At 34.7% G+C, this 15,916-nt stretch overlaps 1 protein-coding gene across 1 annotated transcript; it reads right to left on the reverse strand.

The window, feature by feature from the left end:
• Positions 1 to 12,218: 12,218 nt before the first annotated feature.
• LOC107805342 (short-chain dehydrogenase/reductase 1) lies at positions 12,219 to 15,591 on the reverse strand. The gene is made up of 5 exons (XM_016629374.2): positions 15,433 to 15,591; positions 14,710 to 14,956; positions 13,976 to 14,038; positions 13,233 to 13,409; positions 12,219 to 12,816 (listed from the first exon to the last, which is right to left on the reverse strand). Exons 1-5 carry the CDS (start codon positions 15,465 to 15,467, stop codon positions 12,439 to 12,441), a joined length of 900 nt encoding a protein of 299 aa, XP_016484860.1. The 5' UTR covers positions 15,468 to 15,591; the 3' UTR covers positions 12,219 to 12,438.
• Positions 15,592 to 15,916: the final 325 nt, after the last annotated feature.

Raw genomic sequence — 15,916 nt, forward strand, 5'->3', positions numbered from 1 at the left:
CAGATAATGGTGCTAATCTTAACATCAATTTGATGAAAGAGGTATGTCAACAGTTTAAGATTACACGCCGTAATTCCACACCATATCGTCCTAAGGCGAATGGAGCGGTTGAAGCAGCCAACAAGAACATCAAGAAGATACTGAGGAAGATGGTAGAAGGGTCCGGACAATGGCATGAAAAATTACCATTTGCATTGTTGGGTTATCGCACTACCGTCCGGACTTCAGTAGGTACAACCCCTTATTTGTTGGTATATGGAACCGAAGCAGTAATACCTGCGAAAGTTGAAATTCCATCCCTTCGGATTGTTACTAAAGCTGAGATTGATGATAACGAGTGGGTCAAAGTCCGGTTGGAACAATTGAACCTAATTGATGAAAAGAGATTGGCAGCTGTGTGTCATGGCCAGTTATATCAAAGGAGAATGGCGAGAGCCTACAACAAGGGGTGGCGCCCCAGAAAATTTGAAGTGGGACAACAAGTGTTGAATCGAATCCTGCCACATCAGGCAGAAGCAAAGGTCAAGTTCGCCCCGAATTGGCAAGGACCGTTCATTATAACTAGAGTATTGTCCAATGGTGCTTTTATATTTAACAGATATCGACGGTAAATGCGTCAACATGGCTATCAATTCTGACTCAGTTAAGAGATATTATGTATGATTTCTTGTTGACTGTAATCGTTGTTTGTTTGTGTTTGGCATTTATCGGAGAATGAAATGACGGAGGCAATTCTTTCTTATATCCAAAACACTTATCCTTTGCTTCCCCTTTTGAGCCTTATTTATTTTTTTCATATCCCTCTTTTGGAATCAGAAATTAAAATGAAAAGAAGGGAGAAAAATAATGGTAATAAAGACAAAAGAAAAGTCACAAGAAAAACAAAGGAATTGGGAACTACGTTTGACCTGATTCCTCAAAGAAGGATACATAGGCGCCTCACGGCTCGGTCATAGTGTAACAAAAAATAAAAATCCCCCAAGTAAGAAAACTGGGGCAGAAGTTATGTTTTAAAGTTTCAAAAGAGGTTTGATTCCAAGAGTTGTAATGTTTCACACATCAAAGTTATTTTTTGAATTTTTAATAGCCTTTTCTTTTAGCCAGACATGAAAACCCATATTGATGTCCAAAAAAAACCTCCCGATCAGTATCCGAGAAGTGCCAAGTCATGCAAATGGAAGTCGGGAATAACACTCTGATCTCCAACAAAGAAGAAGATCATAAACCGTAAATGAATTGATAGCCGAAAAAATCCCCAACAGAGAGAGTCATATCGGCAGCATTCCAATCCCCAGTTGAAAAATAAAATAAAATAAAAGAGTTTTATCGGTGAAAACCTTCACAGGCACCATAAGGCGACGGGAGTTGAGAGAAACGATAGAGTCTTATTAGTGAAAACCCCTCGAAGGGCACTATGAGGCGACAAGACAAGATTGGCGGAAAGGATCCGCATTTTGGCAAAAAGTTGAATGTTTGTTTATCCCCAGCAAAATGAGGCCATCCGAAAGATTGATACAAATAGACTGGGTTGATCAATCCGAAATGCACGACATGATCGTTTAGATCGGTTATATCTTTCAGATAAGTTATTTTATTTCTTTTTCCCCAGCATTTGTTCAGAAAGACTTTTTCTTTTTTCTATTTTTGAAATCATCACTTTTTCATTTCTTGGTTTAAAGACTTTACCTTCCCAGCAGCTTGTTTTTGGAAATGATTTTCAGAGCTTACTACCAGTTGCTAAAATAGGACAAGCCAAAGATAAGACGACAAAGCAAAAGAAATTGGTCGCAAGACCAAATGATGAAGGGGTTTAAATCCCAAAAGGACCAAAATTCTAGGGGGGGGAGTTGGAGGAAAAACGGAAAATGACAGTTTAAAAAGTTCTGGATCAAATTCCAAGAGGATTCCCCAGCAGATTTGCGAGATACAGGAACAACTCCGACAAGTTCTTGATCAAGCTTCACAATGGTCGGACAACACAGAGCGGAGAAGGAAGAGAAAAGAAAAAAAACCATCCCCAGCATGAGTATCATCCTCAGCAAACAATATCCTCCCCAGCAAGTTTTATAGCAAAACAAGGAAAAAAAAAGGGAAAAACCATCCCAGCAGAAGTGACACGACCACTCGCCCCGTTTTAAACTAACAAAATTTTTCTTTGATTTAAAACAGGGAAAGGAAATATTATTGACAGCAGGAAGCAGGGTCACAAAGAAGATTATCAAACTGGGGCAGAAAATTTTCTCTCATTACGAAAATTTTCTTGAAATCAGATAGCCATTTAGGAAAGAGAGAAGATAACACAAGTTTAGAAGAAAATAAAATCCCCAACAGTATACAAGAAGGGAGATACAAGTTTTAAAAGAAGAGCAATCTTGGAAGAAGCAAGATAACCCAAAGTTGTAAAAGCAATGACCTTTGAATCAATATCATCCCCCACCATTGTTAAAAGGAGGAAGATAATTCCCCAGCAGTGTTATTCCCGGCAGGTTTCAGGGAAGTGGAAGCAATAAGCTTTAAAGGAAATGGTCTTTGAAGAAGGAAAATGACATATTTGTGAAATAAAATGTCGGTGTTATCCCCAACAGTTTTCGGAGGAATAAAACACCAGTTTTGAAGGAAGCAGTTGTTGACATCAGGAGACCGCCTGGAGAATGGATGTGTTACATTTTCAAATTTGGAGAAATCAGGAGCTCGCCTGGAGAATGGAGGCTGAATTATTTTGAGAAAGTTGGAGAAGTCAGGAGTCCACCTGTAGAATGGAGGTTGAATTATTTTTAGAAAATTGGAGAAGTCAGGAGCCCGCCTGGAGAACGGAGGTTGTTAAATTTTAAGTTGGAGTCAGGAGCCCGCCTGGAGAATGGAGGCTGATTTATTCTTCGAAGCTGTTGAAGTCAGGAGCCCGCCTGGAGAATGGAGGCTGATTTATTTCAAAGTTGTTGAAATCAGGAGCCCGCCTGGAGAATGGAGGCTGAATTATTTTGAGAAAGTTGGAGAAGTCAGGAGCCCGCCTGTAGAATGGAGGTTGAATTATTTTTAGAAAATTAGAGAAGTCAGGAGCCCGCCTGGAGAACGGAGGTTGTTAAATTTTAAGTTGGAGTCAGGAGCCCGCCTGGAGAATGGGGGCTGATTTATTCTTCGAAGCTGTTGAAGTCAGGAGACCGCCTGGAGAATGGAGGTTGATTTATTTTTCAAAGTTGTTGAAGTCAGGAGCCCGCCTGGAGAATGGAGGCTGATTTATTTCAAAGTTGCTGAAGTCAGGAGCCCACCTAGAAAATGGAGGCTGAATTATTTTGAGAAAGTTGTTGAAGTGAGGAGCCCGCCTGTAGAACGGAGGTTGTTATATTTTTAAGTTGAAGAAGTCAGGATCCCGCCTGGAGAATGGAGGTTGTGTCATCTTTCAAAAGTCAAGATTGGAGTCAAGAGCCCGTCTGCAGAACAGAGGAATATGTTTCAAGATCAAACAAAAGTCAGTAATGAGGAGGGTTACAACAGAAATCCCCAGCATAACAAGCCTTAATGTAGGAAGCAGCGTCCCCAGCAGACAGAGCCGAATGATAAAACTTGTGTTCAGAAAAGCAAAAGGCCAGTGTCATCCCCAGCAGTTTTCGAAAGAAAAACACCAGAGGAAACACAAGCCGACAAGAAAGCAAGACTACAAGAACAAGTCGGAGATAGATAAGATTTTGTAATCCCTAGTTTAGTCTAGCTTCTTGTTTTCTTTAACCATGGTGTAATAAGGAGGTCAGTAAGCGGTAGCAGCAGCAGCGATAGCAGTAACAACAAAATAACAGCTCCATGGTAGTCCCAACTACCAAAACTTCCCGAACTACATTGACCTGATTCCCTTTCAGCCAGGGATATGTAAGAAACCTTTGAAGCAGAGGTTTGGTCAGATCTTTAAAAATGCTTCACACGGAGTAGTTAAACGGGCAAAAATCGCTCGTATCCGCTCACTTTATCTTTGCACGAAAACTCTTCGTGTTTTCGGACAAAGAGGGGCAGCTGTGAGCACGTGATTTTTGCTTCATGAAAACTACTCCAAAAGAAATCAAAATAAAACAAATTTCATCTGTGTACAATTTTGAGAATTTGCAGGACATTTTGGTAATTATTTTGTCCGTAAATGTTTACCCTTATTGTGATTAATTAAAAAATAAAACAAATACATGTTGCATGCATATTTAAGATTTAATTATGCATTTAGGAATTAATTAAACCATCATTTGGCTCTAAAAGGAAAATCTCAAAAGAATAATATATATCCGTTCTATTCTATTTTTCGTCATTGTGTGATTTTATTTTAAGGTTTTAATTTGTGTGTTAATTGTTATAAGTGTTAATTAAAATTTGTGTAGTTTCATTTTTGATTTTACAATTTAATTAGGAATTGTGTTTAAATTAGAAATTAAAGAAGGAAAAGGAAAAGAGTTCAAAAATGAAGAAAACTCGGATTTGGGCCAAAAGCTTCAAAGCCCAAACAAAATACACCCCAATCCCGTCCAAAAATCAGCCCATACTCGCCCCAGATCTAGTCCACCTACAACTAATTCAAACGACGTCGTTTCATTGTCTCAATCTGAGTCGTTGATCTCACGTGATCAACGGTCCAGATCAACTCTTCCATACCCGACCCATTTCCATCCAAGACCGATCCGGTCTCAAGGTTAAACGAAGCGACACCGTTCCGCTTACTTGATCAATCCAGGTCGTTGATCTCATCAGATCGAACGGCTTGGATCCAATCCCCACGTACGTATAAAAGGGGTCCAAATGAACCCCGCCCCCCAAACCAAGCCCTCCCCCTTTTTCATTCTCTCACAAACCTCATCTCTTTCAAAGATGAGGAACCCTAATAGCCGCCACCCCGTCCCCTCACCGTAAACCCGGCGGCGCCGGCTCCGATGGCCGTGAAATTCACACCGCTAGAGCGCCTAACTCCCTCTTCACAAATCCTTTAACCGTTTTGCTCGAATCAGGCTGAAGCTTCTCGAATCTTCAATCGAAGATTCGAGCAAACTTGAAACCCACCCCAATCAGTCTCAAACTCACACCCAATAATCACCTTGACCTCCTCGTTGCTAATCCTAACCAGATTGGCTCAAATCCGAGTAAAACTCATCAAATGGCGGATCTAGGACTCAACAGTTCGAGATTGTTGCAAAACTGTCAGGGTCGAACAGTTTCTGGTTAGTATTATAAGTCTATTTCTGATGAAATAGACGTATAATACTAACTGGAACTCAAGTTCGAAAGGGCATATGGTTGAAATCCAAGAAAAATAGTCAGTTCTTTTCAACTTCTTCTTTTTCCTTTTTCTTTTCTATGTGTTTGTTTGTCTGTGTGATTAGCCATTTTTTTTAGGGTTTTTAGTTTAAGTTAATCCAATATATATATTCTGTTTCTTTTTCGGATTTTGGTTGGATTAAATAATTCAATGTTTGTTTAAGTAGTTGGATCAATTCTTCGTTTACCTAAATTAGGTTCATTGTAATTCGTCTTTTGTCCGTTATTTTCTCCACTCTCCATTAGTTTATGTTCTGTCAATTAATAACATAGGTTATAAATAGTTTCGTCGATTAGTCCATTCCTGTTTGTAAACCAGTAAATCCATCAAATGATTTAATGTCGTGTTATGTATTCTGATCTGTAGACACTTAGCTTCAAGGCATTGTCATTGATCCTGCATTTTTGTTAGGTTGGACTTAGAATCTCTGCATTTGTGATTGATTTTGATCCAGTTTCAAGTTCAGTTTTTAATAGTTCTGTTAAGTTCTGTGTGGTGTTAATACGGTTTTGGTTCAAGTTGAGTCTGTTGGTTCCAGTTAGAATTCAGCCTTAGTCATTTAGTTATTAAAATTTGGTAGAATGGATTGATTATAGCTATTATAGTTTGCTGCTTGATCTAATCTATGAGGTTTGAATTGCTGTTTGATTTTGACTAAGGAAATTGGTTATAACTGATAAAGTACAAAGGGTTGGGTTAGGATAGTAAATCACAGTGGTTTCAGGGGTGATTTGGGAATGAAACGGTTAGGTTTATATTTTAGTGTTAGTGCTTTGTTAGTGGGGTATTAATTAATACACTAATGGGGAATAAAAGGGAATTGGGGGCTGATAATAAGGAAAAGTTTGCCTTAGTGGGATTTAAAGTGAAAAATCAGATTTTAGTGGAAAAAAATCTGATTTGAATAAAGAAAACTGGGGCAGTATATTTGAACAGGGGGCAGATTGGTATAAAAGGGGTTGGGGACTGACTTTTAAAGGAGGGGAGTGAGAATTGCAGAGAGAAAAATTTCTGGAAAAAAAAGGGGGGAAAGGGAACTAAAAGAAAAGGAAGAAAAGTTTGAGAGAAGAGAAGAGAATTAGAGGAAAAGATTCTGGAATAGAAAAAAAAAATTCAGAGTTTAAATTAAGAAAGAACTGATTTTTCAGAACTAAGAATTGCTTCTTTGAGAGTTAAAAACTTAAAGTGAAGTCTTTCTTTACGACTGAAAATCAGAATTATGTTACTGCTTCCATGGTTTGCGTTTGGTACTACTGATTTTTGGATTGGCTTTCCTGGTTTTTCTTTTGGTTTTGGAGTATTGTTTCGTCTGAATTTCTGGGTTTCTATTTGGTTTTCAAGTTTTTCTGTTTGGTATCTGAATCCGGCTCTTGAGTTTCTGCCGCTATTTGTTACGGAGTTGTTCTGTGTATTCCTGCGCTGTTGCTGTTGTTGTGTTGTTTACTGTTGTCCTACTGATCTTCCTCTTCTTCTCTTTGCTTTTCAAATACCAGGTACATAAATTTGATACACTGGTTCTTGTAGGCTAAAACTTGAAGCATGAATACAAAGAAATGAGGAGTTGAAGTTTTTAAATTCAATATAGTTGTCTATTTGTTTGTATGTACATTAGAATACCTTTCTTTTATTAGAGTCATATAGGTGTTCGTTTATGTATAACTAGACATGCCTATTCTATAGTAATTTAGTTGTAAAATCCCCCCTCCTTTTTTCTGTATGTTTTTTTTAGTTAATAAAAACTAATGATGTAGTAGTAATGTTTTGTCATTTCAGTCTATTTTGTTTAAAAGCATGTTCCAAACACACATCAGGCCATATGTTGATTATTCAATAGTTTAAATTATTTTAGTTAACAAATTGCTTATCTAATTTCGTAAGAACAAGTTTAATTGGTTAATTTCAGCATCTAAGTGTTCTAGGATAAAAAATCAGATTTTTTCAGGTTCATTCATTCCAGTAGAATATCACTTTAAATTGGTAGAAATTTGTTAACAAAAATGACACCATTTTTAGTTTGGCAAATTATGAATATGTATAGAAACCTGTAACTAAGTCCAATTTGAAGTAGTATGGCCCAGGTCCGGTTTTACCCCTTATATGTCGGACCTGGGCCCATAACTGTCAAATAGATTGATCTTACTACGTTCATTTTAGATTTAACGAATCATGTTCGAAACTCAACTGTAGTAACTCGTAAGTAGGTAAATAAAGTAGGACCTTTTTCTTCATTTACTATAGAGACAAACAAAATAGAAAACATAGTCATTATAGGACGACCTTTAAAATAAAAATGAGATGAGCCTCACCAATAAAACACACAAATTACGGGGCCCTCAATAAATGTTTAATTGAATACTTAGACTTCGGGATGTGCCGTTTAGCAAAATTTTGTGGCCTTTCCCCAAAACAACAATACGCTAGTCGCTTTAGGCGCGTCTTTAATAAATTATTTTCTTAAATTTGGGTGCACATTTATGTGACCTAAATCCAAATCTCAACGAAGTCGAAATATGTCGATAACTACAGGTACATTGACTGTGACGTGATTCGAGATATGTTTTCATAACGTTGCAATTCTCCGTAAAATAATAACAATAATAATAAAATTGATAAACGCGGTTCAAAGTTAAAATTTGCATATAGGCTCATAATTGTTAAAATCAGATATTTTACGCCAAAGATGACAGTCGAGCGACCGTGCTAGAAACACGGAATTCGGGAATGCCTAACACCTTCTCCCGGGTTAACAGAATTCCTTACTCGGATTTCTGGTGCACGGACTGTAATATAGAGTCATCCTTTTCCTCGATTCGGGATTCAACCGGTGACTTGGGACACCACAAATTTCTCAAGTGGCGACTTTGTATTAAATAAACAAATCCCGTTTCGATTGTCCTTTAATTGGAAAAACTCCCTTATACTCTTATGGGGTAGGAAAAAGGAGGTGTGACAATGACTGGGGGTTATCCCTACTATGCACGCCCTCATTATTGGGAACGTCTTCCACCTTGACGTACATTTCCAATAATTTTATTACAATAAATTTCCTGTATTCATCCGGAATCCGCAAAAAATCTCTAAGAGTTTCATCATTCTCGATGTTAAACTCAGAATAATAAGCAAACCCCTGCGGAGTCACTGAATACGGAAATCTACCGGTTATTTTAAGGTTAACCGAACGCCAACTCTCATTCATTTTTTTACGTAACAACGATACCAATTTATCGTACTCCATAGTAAGTGGCAATTTAACATGACATTGTGGAGGTGAGCTATACCTCACAGAGTTATTCTCCAACACAACCTCATTATGTTTATCAGTTAAGAATAACACTGTATTCTGGGCCGGGCCCGGGCCTTCGTGGGCCAAACGGGCCGGTCTTCGTGGGCCTGGGCTCTGGGCTCACCTGGTGGAACCGGCCCGTGACGGGCCTAAGCCCATGTGGTCCTGGGCTAAATGAGTCGGGCTCGTGGGCTTCGCGGGCCTAGCGGGGGTTTTTTTTTTTTTTTTGTAAGGCAATTTATTGTAGTATCATGGCTATATTAAAAATATATATGTAGTATATATGTAGAAATCTAATTATTAAAGTGCTTGACGAAAAAGAAAAATAACAAAACAATAGTAAAACACTAAATTGTCATGCATAATAAATTAATAACAAAGTACAACATGAAGCATATTAATATATATATATATATATATATATATATATATATATATATATAGTATACTAGTATAGAATGTTATGTATATATATTTCATTGTATATTTTCTTGTAGTATATATTGTATGTTATGTATATATATTCTCTTGTATTATATTGTCTTGTAGTATATATTGTATGTTATGTATATATATATCCTCTTATATATTTTCTTGTAGTATATATATTGTATCTTATGTATATATATTCTCTTGTATATTGTCTTGTAGTATGTTATGTATATATATATATATCCTCTTATATATGTTGTTGTAGTATATATTGTATGTTATGTATATATATTCTCTTGTATATTGTCTTGTAGTATATATTGTATGTTATGTACATATATTCTCTTGTATATTTTCTTGTAGTATATATTATATGTTATGTATATATATCCTCTTATATATTTTCTTGTAGTATATATTGTATGTTATGTATATATATTCTCTTATATATTTTCTTGTAGTATATATATTGTATCTTATGTATATATATTCTCTTGTATATTGTCTTGTAGTATGTTATGTATATATATATCCTCTTATATATGTTGTTGTAGTATATATTGTATGTTATGTATATATATTCTCTTGTATATTTTCTTGTAGTATATATTGTATGTTATGTATATATATATATCCTCTTATATATGTTGTTGTAGTATATATTGTATGTTATGTATATATATTCTCTTGTATATGTTGTTGTTGTATATATTATATGTTATGTATATATATTCTCTTATATATTGTCTTGTAGTATTGTATGTTATGTATATATATTCTCTTGTATATTTTCTTGTAGTATATATTGTATGTTATGTATATATATATCCTCTTATATATGTTGTTGTAGTATATATTGTATGTTATGTACATATATTCTCTTGTATATTTTCTTGTAGTATATATTGTATGTTATGTATATATATTCTCTTATATATTGTCTTGTAGTATATATTGTATGTTATGTACATATATATCCTCTTATATATGTTGTTGTAGTATATATTGTATGTTATGTATATATATTCTCTTGTATATGTTGTTGTTAGTATATATTGTATGTTATGTATATATATTCTCTTGTATATTGTCTTGTAGTATATATTGTATGTTATGTATATATATTCTCTTATATATTGTCTTGTAGTATATATTGTATGTTATGTATATATATTCTCTTGTATATTTTCTTGTAGTATATATTGTATGTTATGTATATATATTCTCTTGTATATTATCTTGTACTATATATTGTATGTTATGTATATATATTCTCTTATATATTGTCTTGTAGTATATATTGTATGTTATGTATATATATTCTCTTATATATTATCTTGTAGTATATATTGTATGTTATGTATATATATTCTCTTATATATTGTCTTGTAGTATTGTATGTTATGTATATATATTCTCTTGTATATGTTGTTGTAGTATATATTGTATGTTATGTATATATATTCTCTTATATATTGTCTTGTAGTATATATTGTATGTTATGTATATATATTCTCTTATATATTGTCTTGTAGTATTGTATGTTATGTATATATATTCTCTTGTATATTGTCTTGTAGTATATATTGTATGTTATGTATATATATTCTCTTATATATTGTCTTGTAGTATTGTATGTTATGTATATATATTCTCTTATATATTGTCTTGTAGTATATATTGTGTGTTATGTATATATATATCCTCTTGTATATTATCTTGTAGTATATATTGTATGTTATGTATATATATTCTCTTATATATTGTCTTGTAGTATTGTATGTTATGTATATATATTCTCTTGTATATTTTCTTGTAGTATATATTGTATGTTATGTATATATATATCCTCTTATATATGTTGTTGTAGTATATATTGTATGTTATGTATATATATTCTCTTGTATATTGTCTTGTAGTATATATTGTATGTTATGTATATATATATCCTCTTATATATTTTCTTGTAGTATATATTGTATGTTATGTATATATATTCTCTTATATATTTTCTTGTAGTATATATATTGTATCTTATGTATATATATTATAACTTATTACTTATATATTTTCTTGTAGTATATATTGTATGTTAGGTGTATATATTACCTTATATATTTTGTATGTTATGTGTATACAAATTAAAAACTAAAAAAAAAACCGTTGGGCCCGTTAGGCCCGTCAGGACCGCTAGGACCGGCCCAGGCCCGGCTGACGGTCCCAGGCTAAACGGTCCCGGGCTCGTGGGCTAATCTATGAAGACCGACCCGTCACGAGCTTCTTAGGACCACCAGGACTGGCCCACCAGGACCGGCCCACCAGGCCCGTTAGGACCGCAGGCCCGGTCCGGTCCGGTTCAGGCCCGGCCCACCAAGCAGCATTACCCCAATATAGTGAAACCCTTATTTTTGTCACTTTAGACATTGTAAAATAATGATTGATAAGAAGAAGAGACAAGTATGAACGTAAGTTTGAAGTAAAGTATTGAATGAATTTTCATAAAATTGAAACGCCTTTAAATAAGCAAGTCCGACATTAGGGTGTAGAATTTTTCTATGTAAAACACAGTACAATACTACGTTTTATGTATTGAATTATTGTTATGTAAGTTTATTATTGGTGGGGCCAAAAACCAGAGTAAAACACAATATAATAATACGCTTCACTGTAAAACGCAGTATAGTACTGCGAATTACAAAAAAAAATTAAAGTAAAACAAAATATAGTACTGCGTTTTACTCATTTATGTAACTTTTTTTTTAAGTAGTAAAAAAGTATTTTTTGTCCAAAAAATCATCAAAAAAGTTTAGGATTCAATTCTCAATAGACACACAACACAACACATAATGCCATCTTACTACCACTTTCCTCTATAAAATTGTTCGATGAAGAGGAATAAAAAAAATAAACTAGCGAAAAATCATTGGCCGATACAAAGGACGCCCGATCCCAAACAGACTAAATTATTCGCATCTCTGATTTTTTTTTTTAAATCAATAGAGATGGGTTTTTTTAGATTTTTTCTTGGTGAATACAGTAAGACGAAGGTGCCATCACAATCATACCATACTTCACAGCATTTAATAAGAAGAAATTAACTCTAATTCTTTTCTTTGAAAAAATAACATTGCAGACCTATGAAACTGTTATTCTAGATCCAACATGAAAAGATTAGCTTTATGAGAAAAAAACACCTAAAAGACTGCAAATAACCTTTAATTTTATCTTTTTACTTCAGAAATAAGAGTATATTATAAACTTTTTTATATCATTTCACAACAAGAAAACATATGCACCAAATGATCCAGCCATTACTAATCTTTGTATTACAATTTCACTAAATAATCCACTATCCAGTGATTATTAATTTTTTTATTACATTTCTACAGTATGATATTAGTGCATACGCACCAAGCAACTCATTAGATTGCCAATTTTATTAGAAAGGTGACACCTCTTTCCTACTGAAGTATTTTCCTGATGGACCTCCCTCGGGTAAAAGAGCAAGCCAAACAGGACTTTCAGCACCCTCTTCAACACTCAATTTGCCACAATTGATAGTCATATCAGTTTTGACATAGCCTGGACAAACACAGTTGATGAGAAAACTTGGGTATTTCTTGGCCAATATTCTTGTGTAAGCATTCACTGCTGCTTTTGATAGTGTATATGCAGGTAAAATCAGAGGCCAGTTTTTACTTTCCAACAAACCCTCCTTCAAATCTTGCAGAAAAGTATTCAAAACCTCATCTACTCTCTCTTCTGTTAGATTCTCAGCATCACTTAACACTCCTACAGCCCATTCATTGCGTACATACTGAAACAACATTAATTGTGCCAAAATGAAAACAATATAATCAGAAGATCGCTTTGTCTATTCTTTAAAATTGTAAGAGTGTACATGAGTGTATAGCATAACTGGTAAAGTTGTTGTCATGTGGCCAGAAGGTCGCGGGTTTGAGACGTGGAAACAACTACTTGCAGAAATGCAGGATAAGACTGCATACAATAAACCCTTGTTGTCCGGCTCTTCCCCTGACCCCGCGCATAGCGGGAGCTTAGTGTACTAGACTACCTTTTTTTGTATCGATATTTAAAGAAATGAGCAAAAGAACAAACTATCGTAAAGATGTCATATTTTAAACGCAATTTAAGTACGTTATTGTAGCTCTCATGGATGAACACAATTTCTGGCCCCAATAAGAAAAGTTCGTATGTAATTAGATGAAATACCTCCAACTTTCCAGCAATGGAGGAGACATTGACAATACGAGGTGAATCAGAAAATTGAAGTAGAGGTAATAACTCTTGAATCATCTGTTTTGCCCCATAGTAGTTTGTTTTTAGACATTCTTCAGCTACATCATAAGTTTGAGTTGCTACGTTTATCTTCTCCACGAATAGGTCTTGCTGCATCACCAACACAAGATTCATTTCAAATGGATAAAAGAATGCGCTGAAGAAATTCACGGGACCATAAATTGCAGTAGAAGAAACTTTTTATTTTGTTTGGTGGAGTGGGTGAAAGCAGAGGCGGATCCAGGATTTAAATCCTATGGGTTCAATTTTAAGGTTTTTAGTATTGAACCCATTATATTTTTAAAGTTATGGGTTCAAATCTACTTTTTTTGTTATTTTATTGAATTTTTACATATAAAATTTTTACTCTGCGTCGAAAGTTATGAGTTCAATTGAATCCGTAGATACAACACTGCATCCGCCCCTGGGTGAAAGAGAAATTAGTTACAGTAATTCATTACTTTTTAGCTATGTTGCTCGAATTCTCCAAAAATGTTGTCGAATGCATGTTGGATCCTCTAAAAGTAGAGTATTTTAAAGGATGTGATACGGATATGGCGGCATCTTAGAGCGTCCGCACAACACAGCCTTTTAGTGTGTATGGTATCAGTAGTATGTGAATTCAATGGAATATCTGTAAGCAAAAGAAGAATTGATCATGTGATATAGTCACTTACTTCTGGACTTGTAATTGTAACATCTTCATCCATAAGCAATCCAAGAACTGCTGCATTATTCACCTGGTACGTTTGTTCAGAAATGATGTAGTATTATGTTACATAAAGGTTAAGCCAAATCATGAACTGTTAATTAAGCAAACATAAAAAACTATAGATTAAGAATGCAAATCTCAATTTGAAGTACTATATATTATATTAACATGTTATTCACTTTATCTTTTATATTACAAAATTAAACATGGTATAGACAGTTGCATGTACTAGGAGCTCACCTTAACCTGATGGTATAAAGTACTGGTACATTCATTTGTTCTTTTTCTTATAAAAAATGAAACCAATTTTCTAAATCCAAAGAGGACACTACTAGAAATTCTGCCAAAACGTCAAAAAATCGACCGAAATCTGTCAGTTTTTCAAAATATTTTCTTTTCCAATTTTTTTTTACAAAACCGACCAACTTCGTTGTTTTTCCTGGCGCAAAAACGTGGGAAACTATTTTGGCGTCTCATGAAATTTATTTTTTAATAAACCGACCAAAGTTTCGTTTTTTCATGTAAAGTAAATTAAAATTAATATTCAAAAAACCGACTTCGGTCGCTATTTTACCGACCAATCTAATTTCGACGGATTAAAGTCGGTCTATTTTTCGAGTTTTCCGACCGATTTCGATCGGTATTTCCGGACAGTTTTTCGCAGTTTTCTAGTAGTGGGAATTTGGAAGTGGAAATTACCAAGATATCAAGCTTGCTAAATCTGGCCTTGATGAAATCTTTGAGTTGTGCAACACTAGAAGGGTCAGTCACATCAAGTTTATGAAAAATAACATAATTTGAGAGGCCACACTCCTTTAGTATATCAATAGCTTCTGCTCCTTTCTTCTCATCTCTAGCTGTTAAGATCACCACTATCCCCTTTGAAGCTAGCTGTCTACATATTTCTAGTCCTATTCCTCTGTAGGCTCCAGTCACAACTGCAATCCTGATAACAAATTTGAAACCATAAGAAAATAATGCCCCATCTTACTCACACAAAGATATAGAGCCCGAGCTAGACAATAGTGAGTTATGTTGAACCTATTCAAATCTACCATTGCCGATAACAACAACAAACCAATATAATCCCCCAAGTGAAATTTAGGAGTAATATATAGGCAGACTTTCCTAATCAAAAGACAGGAGAGCACCCCTTCCCCCGAAGTTACGGGGTCATTTTGTCGAGTTTCTTCGACATGGTTCTCCCAAGCGCCCTACTATTCTCTACTTGTTCACCTGTGTCGGTTCGGGGTACGGTCAGTTCATTGGGAGGATCACCCTCCAATTCACCTTGATGACTATGACAACAGTCGCGACTATAAACAGATTAGAGGCAAATAGAGAAATTCTGGCACTGCTGATAGAGAAGGAAAAAAATCAAACAGAAAAAAGGAGTGAATGTTATTGAATGGAGAGGAGTACCTTTGAGTTGCCAGGAAGTTGGAAGGTTCTGCCATTGGTATGAAGTGTTGCGTGTTCGAATGTGTTTAAAAAAGAAGAAGAGTATTTCAGGCCCACTGTGTTCCTTAATACATACAGTAGTATTGAAAGTGAGTTTGTAAATGATCCAACGTTTTAGTATTAATCATTCGACGAGTGTGTGGTAGGAGGAGACGTGGAACAACTGAACAGCTACGACCATAAATACCATGATTGAGAATTACTCAAGAAATTTACACAAAATTGATTATTGTTTTCTTTTTTATTCTTAATAATAATTATTCTTGAAGACTACAAACACCTAACTTTGTTTAAATATCAAAGAAGAAAGATTAAATATTAAGACATAAATAAGGGCAAAGTAGTCAAAATCTTATCATAATGAACTTTTCTTAAAGGCGTATACAAGAAAATTATAACAGATAATTAGGGGTGTTCAAACCGAACCGAAAAACCGCACCAAACC

The sequence above is a fragment of the Nicotiana tabacum genome, chromosome 7, assembly GCF_000715075.1.
Source record: "Nicotiana tabacum cultivar K326 chromosome 7, ASM71507v2, whole genome shotgun sequence".
Classification (NCBI taxonomy): domain Eukaryota; kingdom Viridiplantae; phylum Streptophyta; class Magnoliopsida; order Solanales; family Solanaceae; genus Nicotiana; species Nicotiana tabacum.